The sequence below is a fragment of the Apus apus genome, chromosome Z (assembly GCF_020740795.1).
Source record: "Apus apus isolate bApuApu2 chromosome Z, bApuApu2.pri.cur, whole genome shotgun sequence".
Lineage (NCBI taxonomy): Eukaryota > Metazoa > Chordata > Aves > Apodiformes > Apodidae > Apus > Apus apus.
The window spans coordinates 46743376-46760514 of NC_067312.1; the positions used below are offsets into that span (position 1 = coordinate 46743376).

At 36.4% G+C, this 17139-nt stretch overlaps 1 protein-coding gene across 8 annotated transcripts in view; it reads right to left on the reverse strand.

Annotated features, from left to right (window-relative positions):
• The window catches only part of ERCC6L2 (ERCC excision repair 6 like 2), a 58988-nt gene that overhangs the window by 32927 nt on the left and 8922 nt on the right, over window positions 1-17139 (reverse strand). For 4 of the 8 annotated variants that reach the window (XM_051642930.1, XM_051642932.1, XM_051642933.1 and 1 more), the window contains 7 exons: window positions 15697-15858; window positions 14280-14487; window positions 12721-12861; window positions 10574-10687; window positions 8912-9031; window positions 3768-3839; window positions 3371-3516 (listed from right to left, as the gene is read on the reverse strand). In XM_051642930.1, coding sequence (XP_051498890.1) covers window positions 3371-3516; window positions 3768-3839; window positions 8912-9031; window positions 10574-10687; window positions 12721-12861; window positions 14280-14487; window positions 15697-15858 — 963 coding nt within the window. Of the gene's footprint in view, window positions 1-3370; window positions 3517-3767; window positions 3840-4889; window positions 4931-8911; window positions 9032-10573; window positions 10688-12720; window positions 12862-14279; window positions 14488-15696; window positions 15859-17139 lie in introns of those variants that run through there. The other 4 variants (XM_051642937.1, XM_051642931.1, XM_051642934.1 and 1 more) reach the window with 4 other exon arrangements.

Consider the following 17139-nt stretch of genomic DNA (forward strand, 5'->3'; position numbering starts at 1 on the left):
AGTGGTGGAGGCACCATCCTCAGATGTGTTCAAGGAAACACTGGACGTGGCACTTAGTGTCATATTCTAGCCAATCTGGTGGTGTTACGTCATACGTTGGACTTGATGATCTAAAAGGTCTTTTCCACCCTTGGTGATTCTGTGATTGTCTGTCTCTGTGAGATCTTGTGGCTGAAAGCTCTCTGAATGAGATCATATGCACTTTGAAAGTTACTTACACACAGTTGTGAATCACAGAATCACACAATAGTCATGACTGGAAAGGACCTCTGAGACCACCGTCAACCATGAAAGAAAACCCAAAAATAACAAACCAAACAACCCTACAACTACAACAAACTCCCCTCAAAACAAACAAACAAACAAACAAAACCACAATGAAACAAAACCCACAAGCACAAAACCTACAATCTCGGCCACTAGATCATGACCTGAAGTTCTGCATCTACATGTTTCTTGAGTGCATTCAAGGATGGTGACTCAGGCAGGCTGTTCCAGTGCCTGATCACACTTTCAGTAAAGAAATTCTTTCTAATGTCCAATCTAAACCTTCCCTGCTGCAACTTCAGACCATTTCCTCTGGTTCTGTCATTATTCACTTAGAAGAAGAGGCCACCAGTCACCCCCTGAACTCGGAAGCCCTGAAAAAGTATGAAGTAATTAACAGCAGTCCCATAATGGAAAGTAACTCAGAACACTGAAGGTAGAATAGAAGAGCATATGTAACCTTCCACTACAAGAACTGTGTAAACTTCTGTAGCTGCCATCATCAACTAAGCACTTCTCTTTACACAATAAAGAAAATTGAGAAGCAGAAAGATTTTCATTTCTATTGCTCTGAAAGAATTAATCTAAAGAAAGAGTAGTGTGCAAATCAGAGAATAGTGATTTTGCTTCAAAGGTGGGAACACTTGCTGCTCTTACTTCTTCCAGACCACTGCAATGGAACTGTGTAGACTTCAGTATTGAAACACATTCAGTTCCCCTTCTTCAGGCTAAGCAGCATCAATGGAGTTGCAAGCTCCCACGTCTTCCTAACAAGTAATATCAACATGAGTAATTATTTTAATGTTTCTAAGCATGACCAAAAATCTCCTTCCTTTCTTCCAAAAACTCGTATCTTTTTCCAGCAACACTAGCATAGGACTGCCGTTATCTGAAACAGAATTTACTTTGTGAGGCTTAGAAGTTCCAAGAGATTTATACTTATTTTTCTATAAAGCTCAAGGCTGAAATTCACAATCTATACCTACTTGTTTGATGGAATTTACAAGCTCTGAAGAAATAATATTTTCTCTAAAAACTCATAAAATATATTCATCCATGTGACTATATCACTCATAGCTGTTCATGAAAGTGTTACAGATAGCTATATGACTATGTTTCATACCCACATTAATGGAAAGACTAGAGGTTAAAGCTATATAAATATCGATTTTTTTTTTTTTTAACTTTATTGTTTGAGGCCCCACATTTCTCAAATTCAACTCACCAACCAATTAAAATCAGGATTTCCAAATGTCTGTGGGAAATATCTAGGCAACTCCAGGCAGAAACAACATATGGCCAGTATAAAAAAAAATTGACTGTAACAGGAACACTGCAAATTTAACAGTGAAGTCATCACCATTGTCTGCACTGTAACAGAGTAACTTATAGATTGGAGCTTCTTGTTTAAAGCTGTATGTTAACTGTGCCAGTGGAATGTAACACCAGACTTAAGATCATTATCTGGGTAATTTATCCTTGGTAGAATGCATTCTCTAAGCCAAAAGACTGAAAGTATTTTCAGCAAAAATCAGTATTTGGCTTTCTGAGAAATGGGACTTTCAGAACACATACAAACTGACAACATAGAACAGACTGCCAAAAACTTCACAAGAAAGTACAGACAGAAGAGTACAACCCAATTCTGTCAGTTTACTACGTGTGTTCAGAAATAAAGAATTTACTGTGAAGTCCTAGTGCCACACATCTGAATAATAGGAAGTATGAATCTCTTGTAGATTAGAATGGACTTTCTGATCTCCAAATTATTACAAAATTAAAGTTGCTTCCACTGCTGTATATCAAGTAAGCAAAAAGATTACTTTTTGTTATCTGTGATAAACTAAGCAAAGAATTGCACCTCCTGTTTTTCTTAGTAAACACTGGTTATATTGACTGCAATTTCATTATTGAAGAACAGAACAACAGAATCAAGATTCTCATCTCCAGCACCACCAACCAGGATGGAGAGCTCACCAATCCGTATTCACAGGCTTTAACAGTAAAAAGGAGAAAGTCCATCTCTGTTTACCTGACCTTCATTTTTATTTCTGTGTAAATTAATATATCTGAAACAGTTGTAATTATGCAACTAATCTAGACTGATAGAAGAACAAACTAGAGTCTTTCCCAGTGCTAGTGATGCAGCAATTCCCTGCTGTCTCCAGGAACATAGCACAGGGACAGATGATGGTCTTAGGAAAGCTGATGGCCAAGTTCCACAACTGACAGATTACAAACAAATGTGCATGACCAACAATACAAATATTTTCACAACACTGCTCACATGCACCAGAGAATATCTGAAGACAGTTCCAACAGGCACTTGCAAAAGTCTTTAACATTACATTTATCTTCTAATTCAGAGGTAGTTTGGCCCTCCTAATTAACTCCAAGATGTACTTTCAATAAAGAAGGACCAAAGTGACCATACAAGGAGAGCATATTTGCACGTTTCACTGAGTTTCACTGAGTCTCTCTCTGATCAGAAAGATTAAAGTTTCCCTTTGTTCACTTTGTGCCCTTGCCTGGTAACAAACTTCATCTAAGACAAAACACAGAACTAACCAGAACTTAAAATAATAATAAAAAAAAGAAGATACAATAATAGTAATAATATTTTCATTAATTTTAGTTTAACGTATTGCTCTATTTCAAAAGAATTCACTATCCATCATGAGTTGATAAGCAGACCTGGTAGGCAAACACATTTTTAAAAGATAACCAATGATTGCTTGAAGTACTTTCAGAAAACATAAGCTAATTAACATGGTTAATAAATTACAGTTACAACAAGGGATAACTTTTCAGTTCAACACATTTCCTCACTCTTACAGCAAGTGGAAATTTAAAACTAGAATTCAGAGGACCAGTTTGTTACAGATCTTGGCAATTCTCAAAGCAGAAGAGAGGGGAAGGAAGAAAGTCTTCAGTTATTTTAAGAAGCTTTTGTCCACAGCATTGAGTTTGTTTACTAACAGTCAAAAGAACAACTCACTTTCTCAAAAAGGTAATCCCTTACAAGATTCTCAAGTAAAATGCAGAGTAACCTATTTACTATACACTAGAAAGGCAGAGTGAAACAGACTAAAAGTTTTCTTACGTTGTAGATACAAGACATATGTTAATCTCTTGAACACTGTTGAACTCTCTTACAATTCTGATCCTATCTTCTGATTTTGTATTTCCATCAAGTCTTCGGTAATCTAGCCCAGATGCCATACAGTATTGTTCCAGCACATCTAGCAACTAGGTTGAAAAATAAAATTAAAGAAATAATTAAAAAGAGCACCAAGCGTTTACTATTACCTTTCTGATTAAACATAATGACACCATTTTTACCACTAGATAAGGTTTCAACATGGTTCTGGAGTATGGTACACCGGCCTTATTATTTCTCACAGTAAGGAGAGAAAGGAGATGTGGCTGACAGCCGTCACCTCAATGCTCTAAGCTTGAGAACTTGCTGCGGCAGTTGATAAAAATCATAAAAAGCTCACCTTTGTGGAAAAGGAGAAGAGAAGAACTTTATCCTTGTTTTTTCTAAAGTGATTTAAAAGCTGCTGAAGGACCTGTAAACAAACCACAGAAAACAAAGAGATGTTACCTACAGGTAATCTCACATACACTTACTTGTGTTTTCAGCCTTCAAATGGGCTTCACTTAATTGTTTGCAAAGCCAGAGGCATGACAAAAACCATTACTATCATAATTAATATGTTGAAGGTAATACAGAAGACAAACCTATGCATTTTTCAGTAAACTATACAGAAATCCTTCTACAAAAAGGTAATCATACTACTAACAGGTACATTCAAAAGCTATGTGTCAGTGCAGAGACTGTAACAAAACGTTACTTACTGCATGCACCAGCTCAGCTTGTGAATTTTTGCATTTAGCAAATGCACACAATTCCCCAGAAAACAGAAAGGCCTGTTCAAGTTTTCTGTGCTACATCTGAGTTCAGAACTTCTTTGAACTTGTATTCTTAAAATAATCAGTGAAATGTACGCCCATCTCTGCTCACAATCTCATCTGTTGCTTTGTTTACAGTAGGATCCAGCTTCCCAGACTCTGCACAGACCTTGAAATGAAAATAATCTGCCCACACACAATGTTCTTCTGGCAGGGAAGCAAATAATCCAGAGCCTTGGATATAACAGTGATACTGTTATTTTCAAAAGAAGCATGTCCACATCTGGCAATGGAAGCTCTGGAGTATCACGCAGAAGCAAAATATAAAGGGGAAAGCAGAATTTTCTGTACCATATCTGCAGCTTCCTCTCACTGAGGAATAAATATTTTAAAATTGTATTTATTCAGTGATAAATACATAAACTGTTAATCAACATTGATTTCACAAAATGCCTAACAAATCCTTGACAACCAAATAATGTTTGTATTAAGTTTACAGTTCTGGATAACATCCAAAATATAAAATAGTAATATCACTTCACTTATAAGCCCTTATGTATAGATTAGCCAGCCAGTTAAAAGTAAAAAAGGTATGAGCAAGGTAACTTTTGCCCAATTTCATTGCACAGCAACACAAAGTAGGACTTGGTTACTGGGGGGAAAAAAAAATCCACATCAGGTAGTTTAACAAGAGCTAAATTACTTACTTTTGCATTTGAGTTAGCCATATTACAGAAGAAAAACAGTAAACTGCTTTTAAACTAGAAGGAATTTGGCTACAGTATTATTGTCTTTATGATTGAAGTATAAGTCAATAATTAATTTCCTATTGGAGAATACACAAACAAATCCACCCATTCTGTTTAAATAAGACAGACCAATGTCACACTCATTGGGATTTTAGGTATTTTGCAATAAAGAACAGCTCTGATGAACAAGGAAAAATAATTAATGGTTTTGCACCAAAGATCAATAAATTATAAGCTTTCACACCAGAGTATTACCCTGAAAGTTTGAGTCTGAAAAAGAAATGCTCAATTACAGTCAAACAAAAGTAATATGCCCCCTTCTAAAGAGTCCACATGGATTTAAATGCGTATCTCCTCATTGCTACACATTGTGAGTTGCTGGACTGTGCAGAAATTTCACCTCTCACATCTGAGAATACCCAGTTTGTATACAGATGTCCAAGCTAGCCTATAGTGTTTTTAAGTCTTCAAAACCACGCCTGCCTCAGCTATGTCTAACAGTTGAAATTACTATTAAGTACAAGGTGCTCTGATAGACTTCCATTTTTGTACTGAAATAGTGGTAATACGCCAGGCAAAATAAATAAATCAACCCAATACAGTTATTCCTAACAGACAAAATAATTAAGTGCAGTATTCCAAAACTCCACAAATGGATGTCTGTGGAAATATTATATTGTTACATTAAAAAAAAAAGTTATTTCAAGTGCCGAGATGTTTAATAGTCCTTTTCACTTAGAAAGCTATAGAATATCTCAACGCTAGAATTTTAACAAAACTGTAGAAATAATCAAAGTAGTTACAAGAAACAGTGCAGGCTTTTAAAGCTACCCTCATTGTTCTCCATTTCTTTTCCAAGCAGTCCCTGATAGCTCCGAACAATCTCCAACTCCAGTGTTTAAAAAACAATGGAATCATTTGTTCTTACTTTGCAGGTTTCCACTTTCTAACTTCATGATGGGAAAAGCGTGGTTTCCAGACAAGGCAGAACAAGGTATTTTAGCAAGAAAGTATTTTACCAGACAGATTAAGATTTTCAACACCACCCCCCCCCCCCACCCCCCACCCCAAGAAGAACTACAACAACTTTGCTAATGAACTTCAAAAAACCCTGGCCTTTCCTCTGTCCTGAATAAATTTACGTAAACACCACAAACTTTTCCTTTGCAAATACACTCATCTAGAAATGAATATTCTCATGTGCCAAAATTTCTGAGTAGCCTCTGCTAAATTTAAATTTGAAGGACTAAATAATACCTATTCATGTTACACTATCAGATTAATTTCAATACTTTGTAACTTTCATTTCCAGAATTCATGTATTGAACTGAAAATGTAAAGTATTACAGTGGGTCAAGGCTATTTTACTATTATGTCTCATTTATTTCCAAACATGTTCAAAATATACTAAGTATATCACTAAAATACACCACCAGAAAGTTTAGAACATTCTGTTTATACTAAGATGTACTTCTGTACTGCACAAAACTCAAGTTCCCCTTAAAAGAGAAAGCAGGCCAAGTTGCCTCCAAGTAAGCCACTCTTTCAATAATTATTTAAGACTTCTATCCAGTTTGCAATGGACTGAAATAAAAACTATAGATTTCTAAAATAAATCACCATGTATAGAAAACCTGAGATCATAAACAGTGGAAAGATAGTCTACAAATCTACAGGGCCGTCATAAATACAGCATCTGAAAATGCTTCCATTCTATAATTCATAAAGTAATAAATAAACCAGACAAGCAGAACCCCTCATAATCATAGTATTTCATGCTGAAGGAAAGGAAGGTTGGTATTGCTTTGTACCACTAATGCAGTTTAGTGTCTGATCTGAACTTTTTCAAAGGTCAAAGTACTGAAGTAAAGAATTACAGCACTTCTAAAAATTGTCTTTCTTACTTTTCTACAGAAATCTGCCTTGCATTTATCTTTCATCTACCAAACATAGGAAAGAAATATTCTTCAATATAAATATGACTTAAAAAACACATGGCTGGATTTTAAAATGCAGTTTCCCATGGTATACATTGCACTCCGTTTTAAAAATCGAAATTCTCCCCACCAAGGACCTTCATGAAGATGTGCTTATTGATTATGAGGGGTTTGGGGAATTGTGAGAATTTCTTGTCTTGGGTTGTTTTTTCCCCCAGTTATCTACAATCTATATAAATACCTTGAAATACATGAATATTGATCATCACAAACTGGTAACAAACTAAAGAAGTCAAAAATCAAAAAGCATGATCAGGAAAGTAGCAAGATAGAATGAAGATGAACATTACATAATTCACCAACAATAACAGAAACCACAACAGAAGTAATCACCATGGTAGCAGCTCATTATACAGTGATGAGAGTGTTTTAACCATGTATTTCTCATTTCACTCTACTTGGGGTTTGGATTAGATGACCTTTAAATGTCCTTCAAAATTACCTTTAAAACTCAAACTATTTTATGATTCTACTCATGTTTTGGCAATTTACTCAGAAATATAAATTGGCCTGATACTTAGCTAATGGTAGCTCAGAGATTCTTTTTTCTAACCATGTGCATCTCTCTATGTCAGAAGTAAACATTCAACCTGCCTGACACCTCACCAGTATCAAGCCATCAGCACAAGCTTAGTATACTTAAAAAGATTATAGCCTCTACTTTCTTGCCACCTCATTTATGGTCTTACTCTGGCACTGCAATATAGCAGAGTCTTCTTCCTTATCACCCAACGCCACTGCACACAATCATGAGAAGAGCCCTACTATGAGCAGTGAAGGAAACACCCAATCCACAAAGCCACGGCTAGCTGCTGCCTATGCTGTCCCAGAAGACACTCAAACTTACAGCTACAGTTTTTGCAAAGGATTCCTCCCAACAGGCACCTCTGTAAGTTGCAGACTTTAAAGGTACATAATGTTGGAACCTCTGCCTTAACTCATGGAGTTTTCTTGTCTGTGTTGTTCACCAGAGTGCATAAATACACATAATGAAAATGTCATCATGCACTGATGGAGTGAAGTAAGCAATAGCCCAAAGAGAAAAATTTCTGTAGAAAGCAAAATTAGTTTTAACCAATAAAGGAAGAGCTTCATAAGCACCACTGAAGATCATAGTCTTAATTTTTACAGGTATGTATTATATAATTACTGGTAGCTACTGTGAAAATAAAGTTGACTTTCATGAGACAACAAAGCATATACAAAGGTAAAAAACATACAGGCCTCTCACACATATGTAGTAACAAAAAAGAGAGATGTTGAGATGTTGCTTGTGTAATAACATATCAATGAAGTGGTAACAACCCTTAGTGTTACAAAAAACATGGCCCAGCCAGTGTCTCCTCCCTTGTTCCAACTAGCAACTACAAATATCCAGGTTTATAGAGAATAAAGTTTACCCCATCCTACATAGCTTCACACTCTCCAGTTGCTCTCAGTTCAGGAACACTGCCAAACTTAATGATTTTATTTTTAACTGGCTACCTTAGTGTACTTGTTTGCTTCTGTCCCACAGCACTGATGACCTTTGTGACCCTGTTCTGAACCTTTTCCAACACATGCTTTTTGAGAGGAGGGAATGCAACTAATCATACTATCTAAAGCGTACACAAATCATTAAGTTCATAAGGGTTTTGTTTCGCTGTCCTCTCCTTCTCCAAACATTTCTGACCACCACTGAGTCAAAAGTTTCATGGAACTATCTGTCATTAATATTATGACATCAACGTCCTTGACTGCAAGTGTCATTTCCATGACCATCACTAAATATGTTATGCTAACACCTAAGAATACCTTAGCACCACAGATCACTCTTACCCAGCCTTAGCCCAGAGGCACCCTAATCCAAGCTAGGAGATCTCTGCTATAGTACCGCCACCATAAACAGAATTATTTAAGAAAGCAGCAATTAAGTGTAAGTTTTCTTACATCCATATGCAGATGTATTACGAATACTTTTTTTTCTCTAAAGAACAGGTTTACCTTCATTTTTCCACTGTACTTTGGATCCGAGATTGTTTCAAAGGCCGCATTTTTGCTTAACTGTGCAAAATCTGGAAAACTGGAAAATACCTCACTGCACACCCGTTTGATATGTGCTTCCTGGAAAAAAAGTGGGAAATCTGAATAGGCATTAAAATTAGACCTACACCAGAATGCCAGTAAGCCATACAAGGAGTTAAATAGGCTAAAACAAGTAATCTGCTAAAGTAACTCAAGCAGAAAGACTTAGGTGTTTTTACTAAGTTCACTACAGAAGTGCTAGATAAAACATCTATGTGTTTCAGTTTGCTTCCTTTTTTCTTAAAAAAAGAGAACCCTAGTCTGAAACAATGGATTCCAGTTACTACAGTAAGAGATGCCCAACACTACTGTTCTGGGTCAAGACTGCAATAGAACTGGCCAGAACTGAGGGTCTCAAGAACTCTGTTGACTTGAGGATTCCATTACCCAACAGTTGTGTACCACAGGTTCTCTTGACTCTCTGGCATGATAAGCCAATATAGGAATTACACGTTGATCCACCAATATGACAAAAACCAAGATGAGAAATGCCTTTAAACTGTTCAACAGCTACATTAAAGCTCCACTGCTAGAATGTGGGTATCTCCGAACTTGAAAGTGACCACACATTTTAAGTCTGCCCTTCCAGAGGAGCAGAAAATAACTTATCTCTCACCTAAAAATAAGACCTGTGATGGACTTTAGTATTAAAGGTAAAAATTATAAAAAATATTTATTTCTTCAGCAGGTTTTTGGAGAGGTAAAGGTATTATTGTATTAAAAAATATATAATATATATAATAATATATAATATATACTTTTATTCCAAAAAAGACAAGTCTCAAAATACTTGCACATTGTTATTTCAAACTCTCAAATGTTATTACAAGAAAAAACATACACACACCACCAAAAACACCACCAGAACACTTAAAACATTTGGGTATTTACTGCATGTAAGCCCCGGACATTAACAGTAACATTTAATAAAAAGCAAAACTGCTTTAATGAAATAAACTTGCCAAAATTAGATAGGATTTTCTCATTTCAATTCCCTTGTGGCTTCTGAGAGAAAGTGGCAACGGCTCTAAAACCCTCTGCTCATTTTTTGATCTTAAAGATCACATACAAATATTTCTAAAAACTCTGCCCTTTATGGGTCTTCTAGGTTTCTAGCCACAGTAACAAGATAAACTGATACTATTCTCTCTTTGGTAATTTTCTTACAACACGTTTCTCATTATTTAAAGAATCTCAGCTCTGAATATTAAAATACTAAGAAAACCAATCTGATTTAGTATTATTTATTTGCACAAAGATATTTCTCTTACTAGGAACGAGTCATAAATGGAACAGAAAGAACATTATTAGAAATCACTAAAAGTTACTCTTCCCTAATATAGTTTTCCAGTGTTTCTATAAGACTAAGCTTCAGATATGCATCAAATAAATGAAGACCCTGTTGTGTAACATCTCTATTAAACAAGGACTATATTCTGAATTATTGAAGAGAAAAAAAATATTTGCAAAATATCTTAATTACACTTAGGTAAGACTTAAAAAGGAGGCCAGCAGCAATTTTCATTCAAGGGTTTTCATCCCATTTTCCACCAGTATTTTTAAGTAACTTCTGAAACTAACTTGCTGTTTGCTAGTGTTGTCCATTTGCAGCAGTGCAGCATGATTTGCAACCTTTTGTAGGATTGTCAGGTAACTGAAGCACAGTGACTTAATGGTCTCACCATGAGCATTTACCTACCAAAAAAAAAAAAAGAAAAAAGAAAAATTTGCAAACAAATACTCCTGAAATAAGAAATAATCTAAAATAATTGCTATTCCTATAAGGTTTAATGCATTAGCAATTTTAAATAGTACTATAATTGATCCCAAAGTCATGCATACCGTATTTCCAAAAAAAAAAACCAAAAAAAACACCCAAGTTTTTTTTCTTCTGCTTTGCGGTCCTTTTGATAGAAAACACCTTCTCAGTAAGGGAAAAAACCCACAGCTATCTTTACAGTTCACTAAGCATTTCAGATGGCATGATACCTGCCATCAGAGAAGGGTCACCAAGATGATCAAAGGCCTGGAGCACCTCTGCTATGAAGACAGAGTGAGAGAGTTGGGGCTGTTCAGCCTGGAGAAGAGAAGGCTCCAGGGAGACCTTATAGGGGCCTTCCAGTACTTGAAAGGGGCCTACAGGAAAGCTGGGAAGTGGCTTTTCACCAGAGAAGATAGTGATAGGACAAGGGGTAATGCTTTTAAACAGAGAGGGCAGATTTAGATTAGATATTAGGAAAAAATTCTTCACTATAAGGGTGGTGAGGACCTGGAATGGGTTGGCCAGGGAGGTTGTTGATGCCCCATCCCTGGCAGTTTTTAAGGTGAGGTTGGACGAGATTTTGTGCAACCTGATCTAGTGGTAGGGGTCCCTGCTCATGGCAGGGGGGTTGGAACTTGATGACCTTTAGGGTCCCTTCCAACCTTAATGATTCTATGATTCTGTTCTGTATCTACAGAAATTACTCAGATAACCAAGAACTCCTTCGTAGGAAAAAAGCCAGTAACTTTACAACTGATTTAAATACAAATCAAACCAGAGCTGTCTGAATGACATCTTAACCTAAAACTGCTATCTTTACTTTTCTCTAGAGCAGAAATTTATGAAGTTTTATAAACATTTAAGTGACATAATTAAAAAAACTTCAAAAATTTGACAATGCAAAAGCAGCAGCAATAGCTTCAGATATACTTCTGGTTATGGTTATTGGCAGATTTGATCAATATTTATTTTCCTTTTTCTTCTAAAGTTACTACATTTCATGGTAAACCTTGGAATAAGACAACACATATGAAGACTTAAGTATCTGCAGGCCTGCGTATCCCTTTATGAATTAACTTCAACAGCATTTTACTTTTTCCTACAAAACATCGTAAGAATCAGAAGCCTGCAAAGAACTAACACTAGTATCCATGGAATATTAAACAGGCTGACAGAGGAATTGTTTTTAAAGAAATATGCAGAAGACTGAATAAGCTACATAATCTGGAAAAAAACCCACTACACAAGACTCAAAACAGGCTGGAAAGAATATAGGAAGAAGCAAGTATGAGACATGCTTCTACATGTTAAAAACACAAGCTTTCCTTAAGCCTATTGAGAGATACAGACAAAGGAAATACAAAGGTAGACTAATCGAGTGTTGACAAAGTCCAGAGGCATAGAAGAAATCTACAGAGCTGTTACTCATGCATGAAGCTCTACTTGTGCTCTACAGCTACTGCCATGTCCCCATTCAAGGAAGCAAAGCAAAGCACATACCTAGCAGCAATGAAAGACAATCCAACTGCAGTTGTAACACAAGTAAAGCCCAGACAGCCTGCTGGGTCCAGGATGCCTCTGATTCGTAGTTTCTGCACTGACCACCTGAGGTGTATGGGAGCAGCATGCCCGCCACATACTGAAGGTCTCAAAGCAACATCCTTGTCAATGTTAACTGTTTCACAGCTGCACTTACTAATACAACAAATACAGAACTTACTGCAAAAATAACAACCACCTGCTCAGGGCATGCAAAGCAGCTTTTCTACATTCCCAAAGTGCCTAATTCCATCATGCTCATGATGCAACCACCTATGTTTACAGTCAGGATTTCCCAAGTAAGTGGCCTACAAGCACACAGCTGTTTCAATCAGCTCCTTATCTGCTGAGAGGCTCTTGAGAAAACTGATCTACTACCCAAACCAGAAAGACTAGGTTCTGAAACCCAAACAGTAGGACTTCTTACTTTGTAACAACAGTTCTTTCTTTTACGACCACTGTTGCAGCTACAGGGCTCTCCAGCTCCTAATACTAAGCTTACATCCTCTGTCTCTAGCACAGCCTGGTAAACCGCTTTCTGGAATTCAGTCAGGGAACAGTATACCATCTGCCAAGAGGAGAGAAACGAAAAACACAGTTATGTTCAGCATGCACTGAAAACCAAAGATCACTGCATCAAAAACCATAAAACACTGAAAATTAAGCACAAAACTGTAATATATTTGCTGAAATAGTTACATTAAATTATTATATAACCAAATCAAAATATCTGCATCTTGATATCAAAATAGTATGCAACTGTAGGGAAAATGTATGTATAGTTATTTTAGCCCCCTCCAAAATTCTACAAAGAGGATCAATATCAACCTGCAACAACCTGCTACTAGGCTTCTATGAATCTTACAGTATGGCTTTTGTGGATAGGAGGAGGAGGGAGAACTGAGAAATACAAATGCAAATTATCATTAAGGATTCCTTTCTGCATTGCCAGTTGCTTAATTTACTTTTTCTTTCCTCCTTCTAGGCACTAGCTGTTGTAGGGCACTACCATAGGCAGGACAAACAGAATAAGCAATGCAGATGCAAGGATCTACACAGTGCCATGGCCAAAACTTTTATCCTTCGTCTAACAGACCATGGGTGGCATCTCCATGGCATCTTTAGCCTTAAGCAGCAGGAGACAGAAATCCCAAGATCAGTCTTTAACATAGGCCACCCACAAAGCAGCAGCACCATGCTGAGCTATAATACAGCAGTAACTTGAACATATACTCACATTAACAAGACAATGAAAAGAATAAAACCTACTAGACTTAGAAAAGCAACTGACTGATGTCTGTGTTAATCTTTCCTCCAGAAGACAGTTTTGATTATATTATTATTTACTAAGGATTAAGACTACAATATTATTAAAACAATATCAATTTCAAACTAATGTGTTTGCCTACTAAGAAAGTACAAATATATCTAATAAGAATTGATAAAAACTCTTAGCTATAGTAATAAATATAATAACTTTATATAATGTTTACAATACCACTAGATGAACAGTGGTTCATTTGTATGGGCTTATAAACAGCTTTAGGTCTGGAGGCTTTCTTTTATTTAGTGATCAAAAATAAGGGAGTTTAAAATTAAAAGCATACTACTATATGTACAAAGTGTCAAGCTGCAAATTCGGAAGTCCTACATAGAATTTGAAGAGATTAACAAACATTTCATTGGGTTTGCACAGAAAAATACAAAAGTGATAACAAAAGAGATGTGTAAAATCACTAGTCAGAAGTCTAGCTGAGCCTTTTCATGCTTGATTAACTCCATTTCAAAATGCAATCATTGTAATTATGCAAACAAAGCACACTACTGCATGTGCATTTTTTCCAAGGATTCCTCTTAAATTCTTAAGTCCAAAAGAAACCCATGAACTACTAAAGGCATAATGAAAGTGGAAAAAAAAAACCAACAAAACAAAGAGAAATGGATATATTCATTAACATTGTATTTGAAATGTGTAGACGCTCTTACTCTGTCTTCCTTTTTTGGCAACTGATCACTGATAAGCGCTTTGGTACGTCTCAGAAACCAGCCAGACATTTTCCTTGCTAGCTTCACCATGGCCTTACGACCTGTTGCCAGCTCTCTTTTAGTTGCTGTGTGTCTCTGGCCATGCTCGACTGGATCAGAAAATTTCTTCTTGAAATGCAGTCTGCTACCCAAAAGTCCTGGTACAGCCCTATTAAAAAACAAAAGGAGGGAGGCTGTGTGAAGGAATAACAGAATTGTCTTTACTTCAAGGCAGTCTATCCTTTTCCATTGACTAAAAGCATACTGTAAATTGTTTCTAGCTAACAAGAGATCTTATATTAACAATCACTGTAGAAATGAATTAAAATTGTGTATATAAATTGAAACATACAGTACTTCCAGACACGCCATTTTTTATTTTACTTACTTCGATCCTCAAATGTTAGGAGTCCCTTTAGGAAAGGATTGCCAGCTCCAGAAAAACTAAAGCTCAACAGAGCAACAGGTATATAGAACCTCTAACCTACAAGGCTGTTACTCTTCAGGAGCCTAAACTGGAAGCTAAGACATAATGTTTTCAATTTTTACTGTTTTTTCTTAAAATCAGGTTATGCAGATATTGCAAATTACTAAATAAAATCTTAAGAAATCCAAAAGAAAAAAGAATTTGGTAATAATTGGCAGCGCTACATACTGGAACAATCTATTACTATCAGCATAGGATGCAAGACTAAGTTTAAAGTATTTATTTCCTGGTATTTCAATTCAGTCCATATTTCCTTATATTTAAGGCATGTTTGCTTTGTTCCCCCTTTGTAAAGCATCCTCAGTAAGTGTGCTATGCTTAGATTTACATCTAGGGTTATTTCTACCCCTACATCTCCATTAAAAGTTTTCCTTGACAAGACTGTTGCCTTCCTAATAGCTGCACTTCTGTATTTTGAAAAATACCACTTTCAGCTTCCAAGGATGTCAGAATGACTTGCACACATTGGACAGAGCGAAGATACAGCATAGTTCAAAACTGTAATGATTCTCAATCTACTGTAGGGAGAAGAGAAAAAGAAGAAAGTCATGTCTTTAAAAAAAAAAAAAGTAAGCACGGAGGAAAGAGGAAAAAAAAAAAATGTAGCTGCTTCCCAGATTCCCCAAAGACACCAGATAAGAGTAGTTCCAAATCTATTAATTGCAAAATACGTACTGCAGATGTACCTACCAGGAGCGTTACCTCCCATACATCTGTGGAAGAATATATGTCACATTCTCACAAAACATTGTTTTTTTTGGGGGAGGACTGTGGTTTGTTGTTGTTGTTTTTTGACAAAGAGGCATCCAAATCATCTAGCTCTATTCCAGTCCCACTGTACGGTTAATGTATATAGAGATGTTTAAATAATTTTTCAAAAAAATTATTTACCAGTCCATAACACACCAAAGCTCCTTCATATTGTTTTGAAGAATGGTTCCAGTAAGACCTATGCGAACACTGCATTTTAATGACTTCATGGTTTGAGTTATTTGAGCCTTTGGATTCTTGATTCTGTGCGCTTCATCCACTATCACAGCAGACCATTCTACACTACAGATTAACAGAAAACATTGTATTAAGTGAAACAATTTATCTGGTCATCCCAGATACACATACAAAGTTAAATAAGCCCCACATGTACCTGTAATTATTATAAGGCACTCTTACTTTTTGTTTTTCCTGTTTTACGGTGTATTATGCTATGCCTCATATTCTGTTTGTTTAGTAAACTCAGTTGCCATAGTTGAGCATAATTGCTAAACTAAACAGCTAAGTGAATTTACTACTACTAACTACATCAAATGCTCCCTGTGAAGAGAGCAGCTTTCAAACTTTAGAGCAATCACGTTTCCTTCTTCCAACAAAACCTATCCAGTGCAACTAATAGAGTGACAGCATTCCAATATGCTTAGTCTCCTACATGAAAGCACCATTCAACTTCTTTAATATCTGTATGATACCGATATGGCAGAGTATTTTTAATATTTTGTGATTTCATGACTAGGAGGAATATTTCTAGAAGCAGGGAGTCAAAGGTATCTTGCAGCCAGTTCAAGCATAAAACTAGGAGATAAAATTAACTGGTGACTTAATTAGTATTACAGTATACATGTTGCTAGGAAGAGATTTAATTTTACAAGACTGCTTTATATATATATATACAAATTAGTATTTCAGAAAAAACATCATATCCACTTCGACGACACTTCAAGCAGCAAAAAGCTCCAAAAGAAAAGTTTAGAATGCAACCTCTATCCCAAGCAGGCTGCATTTAGTTCAGTCACGTGAAGGCTGATCTTGTGGCATTTTTTATGCCTGCTAAATACATTAGTTCAGATCCAAGTTCTCTACATGCCTAAAATCTGATAAGAACTGGAGTCTGAGAGGAGTGACGGGGCAACGAAACGAGGTGAAGGGCCTAGAGAATAAATCTTATGAAGAATGCTTGAAGGAGCTGGGATTGTTCAGTCTGAGGAAAAGGAGGCTGAAGGGAAAAGTCAGTATCTACAACTACCTGAAAGGTCATTGTAGAGAGGTTGGTGCCAGTCTCTTCACAGGTAATTAGCAATAGAACAAGAGGGAATGGCTTCAAGCTGCAACAGGGTAGGTTTAGACTGGACATTAGGAAGACTTTTTTTTCACAGAAAGAATGGTTAGACACTGGAATAGGCTGCCCAGGGAGGTGGTTGAGTCACCATCCCTGGATGTGTTTTAGGGTCGTTTGGATGTGGCATTGGTGGATATGGTTTAGGGGAGAACTTTGTAGAGCAGGGATGATGGTTGGATTCGGTGATCCCAAGGATCGTTTGCAACATAATTGGTTCTATGATT